The 15,809-nt window shown below is 43.7% G+C and overlaps 1 protein-coding gene across 2 annotated transcripts in view; it reads right to left on the reverse strand.

Moving 5' to 3' along the window:
• Nucleotides 1-15,570: 15,570 nt before the first annotated feature.
• znf276 (zinc finger protein 276) overlaps nt 15,571-15,809 on the reverse strand; it is a 14,645-nt gene continuing 14,406 nt past the window's right edge. For both annotated transcript variants that reach the window (XM_079809171.1, XM_079809172.1), the window contains one exon: nt 15,571-15,809. This exon is cut by the window's right edge and continues 234 nt beyond it. In XM_079809171.1, coding sequence (XP_079665297.1) covers nt 15,770-15,809 — 40 coding nt within the window. In that variant the 3' untranslated portion in view covers nt 15,571-15,769.

Consider the following 15,809-nt stretch of genomic DNA (forward strand, 5'->3'; position numbering starts at 1 on the left):
TTTTTGCCGCTAGCGCGATGCTAGCTGCCATTTTGGATGAGGGTTTGACCAATGACAGGCTGATCCGTCATCCACGTTGGTGTGCGTCATTACGCATGAACCACAGCTCTGTTATTGTGGAGAGATAGAGACGCATGGCTAGTGTTGAGGAGAGAGAGAGAGAGAGAGAGAGAGAGAGAGAGAGAGAGAGAGAGAGAGAGACGCGCTGCAGTTTTGTGGAGAAAGTTTGAGAAGAAAGTTTGAGGAGAAGTTCCTGATAGGAACTGTTTTGAGGCTTGGCACCAGTAAATATCCAAAATCCAAAGAGGCCAAAAGCGCCTGGACTTTTTTTGGAAAAATGTAAATAGTTTTGGTTCTGTATAAGTTATTATGTTTATTCCTGAGTTCCAGGACTCCAAAGACTTGAACAAACTGTTTTCCAGAGGAAATATGCTTAGCTTTTATTTATTTGTGTGTGTTTTCAATAAATATTTGAGTGATTCAATTTCCGTTTTATGTTTTCATTTGTCTTTATGGTCCCATAACTTATTTTACATTCAGGTGACATCAATGCAACACAAATATACTGACAGTGCAACTTGTCTTGAAAAAAAAGAGGTGTGTCAATTGTCTGTGCACAACAGGGTTGATGTTTTACAAGCTTTTTTAGTAAATAACACCAGGCGGAAAATTAATTGTAAAAATACCCTTAGGTCTTAAAGGGTTAAAGACTGTTCTTCATAAATTCCATCGTAATGTGAATTGTGCAACCAGAGGAGACAAAACACTGGATCAGGTGTATACTAATGTAGCTGATGCTTACAAAGTACATGTATATCCTCATTTAGGATTGAGTGACCACATCTCGCTTATGCTTTATCCCCAGTATACTCCCATTATTAAGTCAGCTGGGCCTGTGATGAAACCAGCTAGAATATGGCCAAAAAATGCTATCTTTGAGCTGCAGGACTGTTTCCACCACACAGACTGGGATGTTTTTAGAGACCGGGAGTTATTGACACGCCAGTCTTTTGACGAGTATACGACCACAGTAATGGATTATATCAATTTCTGTGTGAACAGGGTCACATCCTGGAAGCTGATCCATATTTTTCCCAACCAAAAACCGTGGATGACTCACAAAGTTCGGCTACTGATTAAGGACAGGGACCCAGCTTATAGGTATGGTAACAGAGGGAATTACAGTACAGCAAGGAGTGCTCTTAGAAGGGGCATCAAGTCTGCCAAATTGGATTATAAAAGGCGGATTGAAGCACATTTTAACACCTCCACAAACTCAAGACAAGTGTGGGAGGGAATAAGAGCACTATCGGACTACAAGGGAACAACATCTGCCTCCAGGAGTGGTTCTTCCACCCTAGCAGAGGAACTAAATAATTTCTATGCCCGTTTTGACAGGGAGAATAAGGATGCTTCGTGGCCCAACCTGCCCTCTGACGACGATTCCTCACCTGTCCTGAGCGTTCATGAAGTGAGACTCTGCCTGGGTAACATCAACCCCAGGAAGGCATCTGGTCCAGACGGAGTACTGGGCCGGGTACTAAAGGACTGTGCGGCCGAGCTGGCAGTGGTCTTTACAACCATCTTTAATTTGTCACTGTCCAGGTCCTGGGTACCATCATGTTTTAAGGCAGCCACAATTATTCCTGTCCCTAAACAGGCCAATGTCGCATGCCTGAATGACTATAGGCCTGTGGCACTCACATCGATCCCGGCAAAGTGCCTGGAGCGGCTGGTTATGAAACACCTAAAAAGGGCCCTACCACCTGCTTTGGACCAGTACCAATTTGCATATAAAGAGAACAGATCAACGGAGGATGCCCTTGCTATTGTGGTTCACACACTTTTGGAACATCTGGAGCACAAAAACACCTATGCACGGCTACTTTTCATTGACTTTAGTTCAGCTTTTAACACAATACGGCCTAATACACTCCTGCTGAAATTGTGTAATATTGGACTAAACAAGTCACTATGCAGCTGGATACTGGACTTTTTAACCAACCGCTCACAATGTGTGAAGATGGGTGAGCACGTTTCAGACTTTATAAACATCAATACTGGTGCCCCTCAGGGCTGCGTGCTCAGCCCACTACTCTACACACATTACACATATGACTGTTCTGCCTCCTTCCCCACGAATCACATCATTAAATTTGCTGACGACACAACCGTGCTCGGCCTCATAATAAACAACAATGAGACAGCATATCGGGAGGAGATCGAACTTCTGACAGGGTGGGGTAGAAAGTACAACCTGGTTCTTAACACAAAGAAGACAAAAGAACTCATAGTTGACTTTCGCAAACAAAACCATCCTGACCAGTCACCTATCATCATTAATGGGGAGGAGGTAGAGAGGGTGACCAACTTTAAATTCCTGGGTCTGACTGTTTCAGAGGATCTGTCCTGGGGCAGAAACATCACTTCAGCGGTAGGGAAAGCCCAGCAGCGGCTCTTTTACCTGAGGAAACTGAAAAGAGTGAAACTGCCACAGAGGCTCATGATAAACTTTTACAACTGTGCAATCCAAAGTGTACTGACTTATGGGCTGTTAGTTTGGTTCTCCAGCTGCACTACAGCTGAACGGCAAAGGATTCAGAGGGTGGTAAAAACTGCTGGCAAAATCATTGGGACTGTCCTCCCGGAGATTTCAACAGTGTACACCGCCCGCTGTCTACGTAGGACACACAGCATCATGAGAGACAGGTTCCATCCAGCAAACAGCTTGTTCCGTCTTCTACCATCAGGGAGGAGGTACAGGTCTCTTCAAGCCCGGACCACCAGAATGGCTAATAGTCTTTATCCGCAGGCAGTCAGACTGCTGAATGCACACAGCTCCCCTCTAACTTAACCCATTTACTATGCACACTATCCACCAATTGCAATACCTGAGAACTGGACTTTGCATCGCTGCAGTATTCATTCATATTCCCCACTCTTGATCTACTGTATGACAATTGCCCTGATTTTGTTGTGACATGTGTTACTGTTTATCTCTGGCACTTTATGAAAATGCACTGTCGATTGATGCACTTATGTAATCTCGTTGTACTAACAATGACAAATAAATTAATAAATTAATTATTATGTGTTGGTCTTGTGTTGGTCATGTGTTGGTCATGTGTCGGTCATGTGTCGGTCATGTGTTGGTCATGTGTTGGTCATGTGTCGGTCTTGTGTCGGTCATGTGTTGGTCATGTGTTGGTCATGTGTTGGTCATGTGTTGGTCTTGTGTTGGTCATGTGTTGGTCTTGTGTTGGTCATGAGTTGGTCATGTGTTGGTCATGTGTCGGTCATGTGTTGGTCATGTGTTGGTCTTGTGTTGGTCATGTGTTGGTCTTGTGTTGGTCATGAGTCGGTCATGTGTTGGTCATGTGTCGGTCATGTGTTGGTCATGTGTCGGTCATGTGTCGGTCATGTGTTGGTCATGTGTTGGTCTTGTGTTGGTCATGTGTTGGTCTTGTGTTGGTCATGAGTCGGTCATGTGTTGGTCATGTGTTGGTCATGTGTTGGTCATGTGTTGGTCTTGTGTTGGTCATGTGTTGGTCTTGTGTTGGTCATGAGTTGGTCATGTGTTGGTCATGTGTTGGTCATGTGTTGGTCATGTGTCGGTCTTGTGTCGGTCATGTGTTGGTCATGTGTTGGTCATGTGTTGGTCATGTGTTGGTCTTGTGTTGGTCATGTGTTGGTCTTGTGTTGGTCATGAGTTGGTCATGTGTTGGTCATGAGTTGGTCTTGTGTTGGTCATGCGTTGGTCATGTGTCGGTCATGTGTCGGTCATGTGTCGGTCATGTGTCGGTCATGTGTTGGTCATGTGTTGGTCATGTGTTGGTCTTGTGTTGGTCATGAGTTGGTCATGTGTTGGTCTTGTGTTGGTCATGTGTCGGTCATGTGTCGGTCATGTGTCGGTCATGTGTCGGTCTTGTGTCGGTCTTGTGTCGGTCATGTGTCGATCATGTGTTGGTCTTGTGTTGGTCATGTGTTGGTCATGTGTCGGTCATGTGTCGGTCTTGTGTCGGTCATGTGTTGGTCATGAGTTGGTCATGTGTTGGTCATGTGTTGGTCATGTGTTGGTCTTGTGTTGGTCTTGTGTTGGTCATGAGTTGGTCATGTGTTGGTCTTGTGTTGGTCATGTGTCGGTCATGTGTCAGTCATGTGTCGGTCTTGTGTCGGTCTTGTGTCGGTCACGTGTCGGTCACGTGTCGGTCATGTGTCGGTCTTGTGTCGGTCATGTGTCGGTCATGTGTTGGTCATGTGTTGGTCTTGTGTTGGTCATGTGTTGATCATGTGTTGGTCTTGTGTTGGTCATGTGTTGGTCATGAGTTGGTCGTGTGTCGGTCGTGTGTTGGTCTTGTGTTGGTCATGTGTCGGTCATGTGTCGGTCATGTGTCGGTCTTGTGTCGGTCATGTGTTGGTCATGTGTTGGTCATGTGTCGGTCATGTGTCGGTCTTGTGTCGGTCTTGTGTTGGTCATGTGTTGGTCATGTGTTGGTCATGTGTTGGTCATGTGTTGGTCATGTGTCGGTCTTGTGTTGGTCTTGTGTTGGTCATGTGTCGGTCATGTGTCGGTCTTGTGTTGGTCATGTGTTGGTCATGTGTTGGTCATGTGTTGGTCATGTGTTGGTCATGTGTCGGTCTTGTGTTGGTCTTGTGTTGGTCATGTGTCGGTCATGTGTCGGTCTTGTGTTGGTCATGTGTTGGTCATGTGTTGGTCATGTGTTGGTCATGTGTTGGTCATGTGTCGGTCTTGTGTTGGTCTTGTGTTGGTCATGTGTCGGTCATGTGTCGGTCTTGTGTCGGTCATGTGTTGGTCCAACTCCTTTTCGTACATGAGATAGAAGCATGTTTATACAGGAAAGTAAGATTCTGTTTTCTATTTAAATTTAATTTTCTTCTTTACTTTTTTTCTTTTCTTTTTTTTCCTTTTAAAATGTTGGAACATTATTGTATTTTATTATTATTATTTTTTTCTTCTCTCATGTTCGAAATAAAGATATCAAATAAAAAAAAATCTAATCAAATGTGTTGGTCATGTGTTGGTCTTGTGTTGGTCATGTGTTGGTCTTGTGTTGGTCATGTGTTGGTCATGTGTTGGTCATGTGTTGGTCATGTGTTGGTCATGTGTTGGTCATGTGTTGGTCTTGTGTTGGTCTTGTGTTCGTCATGAGTTGGTCTTGTGTTGGTCATGTGTTGGTCATGTGTTGTTCATGTGTTGGTCATGTGTTGGTCATGTGTTGGTCTTGTGTCGGTCATGTGTCGGTCATGTGTCGGTCTTGTGTCGGTCATGTGTTGGTCATGTGTTGGTCATGTGTCGGTCATGTGTCGGTCTTGTGTTGGTCATGTGTCGGTCATGTGTCGGTCTTGTGTCGGTCATGTGTCGGTCATGTGTCGGTCTTGTGTCGGTCATGTGTTGGTCATGTGTTGGTCATGTGTCGGTCATGTGTCGGTCTTGTGTCGGTCTTGTGTTGGTCATGTGTCGGTCATGTGTCGGTCTTGTGTCGGTCTTGTGTTGGTCATGTGTCGGTCTTGTGTCGGTCATGTGTCGGTCATGTGTTGGCCATGTGTTGGCCATGTGTCGGTCATGTGTCGGTCTTGTGTCGGTCATGTGTTGGTCCAACTCCTTTTCGTACATGAGATAGAAGCATGTTTATACAGGAAAGTAAGATTCTGTTTTCTTTTTAAATTTAATTTTCTTCTTTACTTTTTTTCTTTTCTTTTTTTTCCTTTTAAAATGTTGGAACATTATTGTATTTTATTATTATTTTTTTTTTCTTCTCTCATGTTCGAAATAAAGATATCAAATAAAAAAAAATCTAATCAAATGTGTTGGTCATGTGTTGGTCATGTGTTGGTCTTGTGTTGGTCATGTGTTGGTCATGTGTTGGTCATGTGTTGGTCATGTGTTGGTCATGTGTTGGTCATGTGTTGGTCATGTGTTGGTCTTGTGTTGGTCTTGTGTTCGTCATGAGTTGGTCTTGTGTTGGTCATGTGTTGTTCATGTGTTGGTCATGTGTCGGTCTTGTGTCGGTCATGTGTTGGTCATGTGTTGGTCATGTGTCGGTCATGTGTCGGTCATGTGTCGGTCTTGTGTTGGTCATGTGTCGGTCATGTGTCGGTCATGTGTCGGTCATGTGTCGGTCATGTGTCGGTCATGTGTCGGTCATGTGTCGGTCATGTGTTGGTCATGTGTTGGTCATGTGTCGGTCATGTGTCGGTCTTGTGTCGGTCTTGTGTTGGTCATGTGTCGGTCATGTGTCGGTCTTGTGTTGGTCATGTGTCGGTCATGTGTCGGTCTTGTGTTGGTCATGTGTCGGTCATGTGTCGGTCATGTGTTGGCCATGTGTTGGCCATGTGTCGGTCATGTGTCGGTCTTGTGTCGGTCATGTGTTGGTCCAACTCCTTTTCGTACATGAGATAGAAGCATGTTTATACAGGAAAGTAAGATTCTGTTTTCTTTTTAAATTTAATTTTCTTCTTTACTTTTTTTCTTTTCTTTTTTTTCCTTTTAAAATGTTGGAACATTATTGTATTTTATTATTATTATTTTTTTCTTCTCTCATGTTCGAAATAAAGATATCAAATAAAAAAAAATCTAATCAAATGTGTTGGTCATGTGTTGGTCTTGTGTTGGTCATGTGTTGGTCTTGTGTTGGTCATGTGTTGGTCATGTGTTGGTCATGTGTTGGTCTTGTGTTGGTCTTGTGTTGGTCTTGTGTTGGTCTTGTGTTGGTCTTGTGTTGGTCTTGTGTTGGTCATGTGTTGGTCATGTGTTGGTCTTGTGTTGGTCTTGTGTTGGTCTTGTGTTCGTCATGAGTTGGTCTTGTGTTGGTCATGTGTTGTTCATGTGTTGGTCATGTGTTGGTCATGTGTTGGTCTTGTGTTGGTCTTGTGTTGGTCATGAGTTGGTCATGTGTTGGCCATGTGTTGGTCATGTGTTGGTCATGAGTTGGTCATGTGTCGGTCATGTGTCGGTCATGTGTCGGTCATGTGTCGGTCTTGTGTTGGTCATGTGTTGGTCATGTGTCGGTCATGTGTTGGTCATGTGTCGGTCATGTGTCGGTCTTGTGTCGGTCATGTGTTGGTCATGAGTTGGTCATGTGTTGGTCATGTGTTGGTCTTGTGTTGGTCATGTGTTGATCATGTGTTGGTCTTGTGTTGGTCATGTGTTGGTCATGAGTTGGTCATGTGTCGGTCATGTGTTGGTCTTGTGTTGGTCATGTGTCGGTCATGTGTCGGTCATGTGTCGGTCTTGTGTCGGTCATGTGTTGGTCATGTGTTGGTCATGTGTCGGTCATGTGTCGGTCTTGTGTCTGTCTTGTGTTGGTCATGTGTCGGTCATGTGTCGGTCTTGTGTCGGTCATGTGTTGGTCCAACTCCTTTTCGTACATGAGATAGAAGCATGTTTATACAGGAAAGTAAGATTCTGTTTTCTTTTTAAATTTAATTTTCTTCTTTACTTTTTTTCTTTTCTTTTTTTTCCTTTTAAAATGTTGGAACATTATTGTATTTTATTATTATTATTTTTTTCTTCTCTCATGTTCGAAATAAAGATATCAAATAAAAAAAAATCTAATCAAATGTGTTGGTCATGTGTTGGTCTTGTGTTGGTCTTGTGTTGGTCATGTGTTGGTCATGTGTTGGTCTTGTGTTGGTCTTGTGTTGGTCTTGTGTTGGTCTTGTGTTGGTCATGTGTTGGTCATGTGTTGGTCTTGTGTTGGTCATGTGTTGGTCATGTGTTGGTCTTGTGTTGGTCATGTGTTGTTCATGTGTTGGTCATGTGTTGGTCATGTGTTGGTCTTGTGTTGGTCATGTGTTGGTCATGTGTTGGTCATGTGTTGGTCTTGTGTTGGTCATGTGTTGTTCATGTGTTGGTCATGTGTTGGTCATGTGTTGGTCTTGTGTTGGTCATGTGTTGGTCATGTGTTGGTCATGTGTTGGTCTTGTGTTGGTCATGTGTTGGTCATGTGTTGGTCATGTGTTGGTCATATGTTCGTCATGAGTTGGTCTTGTGTTGGTCATGTGTTGTTCATGTGTTGGTCATGTGTTGGTCATGTGTTGGTCTTGTGTTGGTCATGTGTTGGTCATGTGTTGGTCATGTGTTCGTCATGAGTTGGTCTTGTGTTGGTCATGTGTTGTTCATGTGTTGGTCATGTGTTGGTCATGTGTTGGTCATGTGTTGGTCATGTGTTGGTCATGTGTTGGTCATGTGTTGGTCATGTGTTGGTCTTGTGTTGGTCTTGTGTTGGTCATGTGTTGGTCATGTGTTGGTCATGTGTCGGTCATGTGTTGGTCTTGTGTCGGTCATGTGTCGGTCATGTGTCGGTCATGTGTCGGTCATGTGTCAGTCATGTGTCGGTCATGAGTCGGTCTTGTGTTGGTCATGTGTTGGTCTTGTGTTGGTCATGTGTTGATCATGTGTTGGTCATGTGTTGGTCATGAGTTGGTCAGGTGTTGGTCATGAGTTGGTCATGAGTTGGTCATGTGTTGGTCATGTGTTGGTCATGTGTTGGTCATGTGTTGGTCATGTGTTGGCCTTGTGTTGGTCATGTGTTGGTCATGTGTTGGTCATGTGTTGGTCATGTGTTGGTCATGTGTTGGTCATGAGTTGGTCATGTGTTGGTCATGTGTTGGTCATGTGTTGGTCATGTGTTGGTCTTGTGTTGGTCATGTGTTGGTCATGTGTTGGTCATGTGTTGGTCTTGTGTTGGTCATGTGTTGGTCATGTGTGTTGGTCATGCGTTGGTCATGCGTTGGTCATGTGTTGATCATGTGTTGGTCATGTGTTGGTCATGTGTTGGTCATGTGTTGGTCTTTCCTCGGGCGCAGATCCACCATCTGAACTGGATACGGCCCGGATCCGGCTGACTGCAGTAAACCTCGGGATAAACAGAGAGACTATCATTAGCGTAGATGCCATTCTTCTGATGATGTCACGAGTACATCAGGTGTAATGGGAAGTGTTCCCGGTTCCGGCTGACCTAGTTAATGCAGCCTAACAATCATTTCATTGAAAAAGTGTTTTATGTGTATGCCACAGTAAAGAGTACAAACCCACCCACTCCACCCCCGCAGCCACTGATGTCAACTTCCTGAACGAGCTAAATCACTTTTACGCTCGTTTTGAAAGAGACAACAGAGAAACTGCCACCAAGCTCAAACCCTCAGCTGACCCACCAATCACACTCTCCTCCACAGATGTCTGCAAGTCACTGAGCCGGATCAGCGCGCACAAGGCTGCTGGACCAGACAACATCCCTGGTCGTGTTCTCAGGGCATGTGCGGAGCAGCTCGCTGAGGTTTTTACAGACATTTTCAACCTGTCTCTTGCCCAAGCAGCTGTACCTTCATGCTTTAAACGCACGTCCATTGTGCCAGTGCCAAAACACTCTAACCCGAGGTGCCCTAATGACTACCGCCCTGTAGCACTCACACCCATCGTCATGAAGTACTTTGAGCGGCTGGTCCTGGAACACCTAAAAGACTCTCTACCATCCACATTGGACTCACACCAGTTTGCCTACCGCAGCAATAGGAGCACAGAGGATGCCGTTTCCATGGCACTGCACTCTGTGCTCACTCACCTGGACAATAAGAACACTTATGCACGCATGCTGTTTGTTGACTTCAGCTCAGCATTCAACACTGTCATCCCATCCAGGTTAATAGCCAAACTTGGAGACCTGGGCATCAACACTTCAATGTGTAACTGGATTTTGGACTTCCTAACTGACAGACCCCAGAATGTTCGTTCAGGATTCACCTGCTCCACATCCATCACACTCAACACTGGTGTACCACAGGGCTGTGTGCTAAGCCCGTTTCTCTACTCCCTCTTCACCGCCGACTGCAAGCCTGTGTATGGATCTAATTCTATCGTCAAGTTTGCGGACGACACAACGGTGATTGGTCTCATCAGCAACAACGATGAGACTGCCTACAGGGAGGAGATCCAGCACCTGGCCACATGGTGCACTGATAATAACCTGCTCCTCAACACCACCAAAACGAAGGAGCTCATCGTGGACTTCAGGAAGGAGTCAAGAGGCACACACGACACCATCCACATCAATGGAATGGCTGTTGAACGTGTCTCCAGTTTCAAGTTCCTGGGGATCCACATCTCGGCGGACATGTCGTGGACGACCAACACCTCCAGCCTGGTCAAGAAGGCTCACCAGCGCCTCTTCTTCCTGAGGACACTGAGGAAGAATCAGCTCTCCTCGGCTATCCTGGTGAACTTCTACCGCTGCGCAATAGAAAGCATCCTGACCAACTGTGTGGCAGTGTGGTATGGGAGCTGCTCTGTTGCGGAGCGCAAGGCACTGCAGCGGGTGGTGAAAACTGCCCAGCGCATCACAGGGACTCCACTACCTGCCATCGAACACATCCAGAGGAAACGCTGCCTGCATCGAGCTCGCAGCATCCTCAAGGACTCCTCTCACCCAGCCCACAGACTGTTTTCTCTCCTGCCCTCCGGCAGGCGTTTCAGGATCCACCGGACCAGGACCAGCAGACTAAAGAACAGTTTTTTCCCCAGAGCTGTCTCTTTACTGAACTCAAACCCCCGTTGATCCACTTCCCTCATAAACTGATAACTCTCCTACCTCACATCCACCTTCACTTTGTTATTTGCACTACCGACTGTTTATTACAGTAACAACTGTTTACTTATTCATTTTGCACTACCTCACCGTAACTGGATTATGCTCATTTGCACTGCCGACTGTTATTTACAGTACCTACTGTTTACATTTGCATTTTGCACCGTACTTCTAACTGTAATATGCAATCACTTCCACTGCACTTTTACACTTTTTTTCGGATAGCTTCTGTCCATAATTTATTGCACTACCTTAATCCACTGCCATATTCCTCATTTTAGCCTAACATATCATTATATACCTCTATCTGTAAAATTCTGTTTATAGTAATAGCCATCTGTATATTATATTATATTCATAGTACATATCCACCTGTAAATTCTGTTTATAGTAATAACCATCTGTATATTATTCACTGTACATATTCACCTGTAAATTCTGTTTATAGTAATAACCATCTCTCTATTTATAGACATATTTATATATACTCAGTACATATCCATGTCCTGCACTTATGCAAACGTTGTATATCCTGCACTTGCTGCTATTGCACTTCTGGTTAGACCTAAACTGCATTTCATTGCCTTGTACTTGTACTTGTGTAATGACAATAAAGTTGAATCTAATCTAATCTAATCTAATGCAGCCTAACAATCATTTCATTGAAAAAGTGTTTTATGTGTATGCCACAGTAAAGAGATGTGTTTTTAGTCTAGATTTAAACTGACAGAGTGTGTCTGCTTCCCGAACAATGTTAGGAAGACTGTTCCAGAGTTTAGGTGCTAAATAGGAAAAGGATCGACCGCCTGCAGTTGATTTGGATATTCTCGGTATGATCAACTGGCCAGAGTTTAGAGAGCGCAGTAGACGTGATGGAGTATAATGTGTTAAGAGCTCGCTCAAGTATTGGGGAGCTAAACCATTTAGTGCTTTGTAAGTAATAAGTAAGATTTTAAAATGTATGCGACGTTTAATAGGCAGCCAGTGCAGTGTTGACAGAACTGGGCTAATATGGTCATACTTCCTGGTTCTAGTAAGAACTCGAGCTGCTGCTTTTTGGACCAGCTGGAGTTTATTTATTAAGCGAGCAGGGCAACCACCCAGTAGAGCATTACAATAATCTAACCTTGAGGTCATGAACGCATGAACTAACTGTTCAGCATTTTGCATTGAGAGCATGTGCCGTAATTTAGATATATTTTTAAGATGGTAGAAAGCAGTTTTACAGATGCTAGAAACGTGGCTTTCAAACGAAAGATTGGTATCAAAGAGCACACCCAGGTTCCTCACTGACCACGAGTGTGTGTGTGTGTGTGTGTGTGTGTGTGTGTGTGTGTGTGTGTGTGTGTGTGTGTGTGAAAGATTGGTATCAAAGAGCACACCCAGGTTCCTCACTGACGACGTGTGTGTGTGTGTGTGTGTGTGTGTGTGTGTGTGTGTGTGTGTGTGAAAGATTGGTATCAAAGAGCACACCCAGGTTCCTCACTGACCACGAGTTTTTTCAGCTCTACATTCCGTTAATCTTGTGAATTGGTAAGTTTCTTCAGGGCGTGAAGAAATATAGAGCCGAGTATCGTCAGCATAACAATGAAAACTAACGCCATGCTTCCTAATGATATCTCCCAGTGGTAGCATGTACAGGGTGAAGAGTAGCGGTCCTAGCACTGAGCCTTGCGGTACTCCATACTGAACTTGCGATCGGTGTGACATCTCTTCATTTACTACTACAAACTGATAACGGTCACATAGGTATTATTTAAACCATGATAATGCAATTCCACTAATACCTACATAATTTTCGAGTCTATTCAAAAGAATGTTGTGGTCGATAGTATCAAATGCAGCGCTAAGATCGAGTAACACTAATAGAGAGATACAGCCACGATCGGATGATAAGAGCAAATCATGTGTAACTCTGATGAGAGCAGTCTCAGTGCTATGATACGGTCTAAATCCTGACTGGAAATCCTCACAGATACCATTTCTTTCTAAAAAGGAGCATAATTGTGAAGACACTGCCTTTTCAAGTATTTCTGACAGAAAGGGTAGATTTGAGATTGGTCTATAATTGACTAATTCTGTAGGATCAAGTTGTGTTTTTTTTATAAGTGGTTTAATAATAGCCAACTTAAAAGTTTTCGGTACATATCCTAATGACAAAGATGAATTAATGATATTAAGAAGAGGATCTATGACCTCTGGTAGCATCTCTTTTAATAGCCTAGTCGGTATAGGGTCGAGCATACATGTTGTTGATTTTGATGATTTAACGAGTTTAGCCAATTCTTCTTCTCCTATAGCAGTGAATGAGTGTGTGTGTGTGTGTGTGTGTGTGTGTGTGTGTGTGTGACTTCTCCTATAGCAGTGAATGAGTGTGTGTGTGTGTGTGTGTGTGTGTGTCTTCTCCTATAGCAGTGAATGAGTGTGTGTGTGTGTGTGTGTGTCTTCTCCTATAGCAGTGAATGAGTGTGTGTGTGTGTGTGTGTGTGTCTTCTCCTATAGCAGTGAATGAGTGTGTGTGTGTGTGTGTGTGTGTGTGTGTGTGTGTGTGTGTGTGTGTGTCTTCTCCTATAGCAGTGAATGAGTGTAATTTTTCCTCAGTGACACTACAATGCTCTGTCTGATGTGATGCTGTAGTAGACGCTGCATGGTTAAAACATTGTTCCTAATATTATCAATCTTACATGTAAAGAAGTTCATAAAGTCATTACTGCTGTGCTGTTTACAATCATCAGAAGTTGAAGCTTTATTTTTGGTTAATTTAGCCACTGTATCGAATAAATACCTTGGGTTGTGTTTGTTTTCTTCCATGAGAGTCGAGAAATAAGCAGATCTAGCAGTTTTTACAGCCTTTCTGTATGTGATCATGTGCTCTTTCCACGAATTACGAAATACCTCTAATTTTGTTTTCTTCCAGCTGCGCTCCATTTTTCTGGCTGCTGTTTTAAGGGCCCGGGTGTGCTCGTTGTACCACGGCGTTGGACTATTTTCTTTAATCTTCTTTAAGCGCAGAGGAGCAACTGTGTCTAAAGTACTGGAAAAGAGAGAGTCAATAGTTTCTGTTGCAACATCGAGTTCTTCTATACTATCTGGGATGCTGAGCAGATGATACTGATGAGGAAGATTATTTAAAAAGCAATCTTTAGTAGCGGCAGTGATTGTCCTGCCATTTTTAAAGCGAGGGGGCGGCTTTGCAACCTTAGCTAAATTAAGTATACATGATACTAAGTAATGATCTGAGATGTCATCGCTCTGCTGCAGAATTTCAACGGTATCAACATTTATTCCATGTGACAATATTAGGTCTAAAGTATGATTATGGCGATGAGTGGCTCCTGACACGTGTTGCCTAACTCCAATAGAGTTTAGTGTGTCTTTAAATGCTAATCCCAATACGTCTTTTCCGTTGTCTACATGGATATTAAAATCACCAACAATTAGTACTTTATCTACGGCCAGTACTAACTCTGATAGAAAATCAGCAAATTCTTTGATAAAGTCTGTATTATGCCCTGGTGGCCTGTATACAGTAGCTAACACAAATGTTGAACGGGTTTTATCATGTACACTACATAGCGTTACATAAAGCACCAAAACTTCGAAGGAATTATATTTGAAACTAGACTTCTGAGTAATACTGAAGATATTATTATAAATTACAGCAACCCCTCCCCCTTTACCTTTCAGACGCGGCTCATGTTTATAACAATAATCTTGGGGGGTGGACTCATTTAAGGTAATGTAGTCGTCAGGTTTTAGCCAGGTTTCTGTCAAACAGAGCACATCTAGATTATTATCTGTAATAATATCATTAACAATAAGCGCTTTTGGGGAAAGGGATCTAATATTCAGCAACCCAAGCTTTATCAATTGTTCATCTGTATTATATCTATTGTTTATTTGTTGGACGTCAATTAAATTTTTACTGTTGAATGGTTTTGATGTTTTTTTGTATTTACTAATTCGGGGAACAGACACAGTCTCTATATGATAATATCTAGGTGAAAGAGTCTCTATGTGCTGGGATTTATCTGACTCCGGTAACGTGAGACAGCTAGCAGACGGTCGGTTTAGCCAGTTTGTCTGCTTCCTGACCTGGGCCCTAGTGAGTCAAGGTTTAGCTCTAAGACTATGTGCCAGATTACTAGAGAGAAGAGCGGCACCACCCCAAGAGGGATGGATGCCATCCTTCTTCAACAGGTCAGGTCTGCCCCAAAAACTTTTCCAATTGTCTATGAACCCTATGTTATTTTGCAGACACCACTTAGACAACCAGCCATTGAGTGATGATAGTCTGCTAACTATCTCATCACTCCTTTTTACCGGGAGCGGTCCAGAACAAAAAACAGCCTCAGACATCGTACTAGCGAGTTCACACACCTCTTTAATGTTAATTTTGGTGATCTCCGACTGGCGAAGTCGAACATCATTAGTGCCGACGTGAATAATAATCTTAGAGAATTTACGATTAGCTTTAGCCAGCACTTTTAAATTTGCTTTGATGTCAGGTGCTCTGGCTCCCGGTAAACAAGTGACTATGGTGGCTGGTGTCTCTATCTTCACGTTCCGTGTAATAGAATCGCCAATGACTAGGGCACTTTCAACAGGATACTCAGTGGGTGCTTCTAATTCTGAAATCTTCTCCGTCAGCCTGACTATCTCCTTACATTTATCACATGTGAAGCCCTGTTGGCCAGCGGAGAAGCCTACACTAAACATGCGGCATGCTGTGCAAGTGATAATGACAGGAGAAGACATGACTTACTGTGTTTGTTGATTAATCCAACTTACCACAGTTGTTTGATGAACACAGGAGACCCGGGTGCAGAGATGACAAGCTAACAGGCTAGCGAAATGCTAACGTGTGATGGGGATTTAGATTAAAAGCTAGTGATGTCTAATTTAACGTGATAGGCAATATTTAAACAATGTATGGTGATGAGTAAGTGAGGCTGAAACATGACGTAGATCAGTAGCAAAGTTATTTTTATTGATAAAATCCACAGGAAGTCCCTCCTCAACAGCGACTCAGAGCTTTAGTGTGACGGTAACAGGCATTCTGGGTAATGAGTTTCCCTCCGGCGGGAGTGTTCAGAACCAGCTCTAGACGAGGCCAGTGTCTCTGCAGCAGCCCCTCCAGCACATGTGTGGGTGTGTGTGTGTGTCTACACACTGCTGTGGGGCGGCCGTGTGTCCGCTGGCTCC

The sequence above is a fragment of the Gobio gobio genome, assembly GCF_949357685.1.
Source record: "Gobio gobio genome assembly, chromosome: 25".
Classification (NCBI taxonomy): Eukaryota; Metazoa; Chordata; class Actinopteri; order Cypriniformes; family Gobionidae; genus Gobio; species Gobio gobio.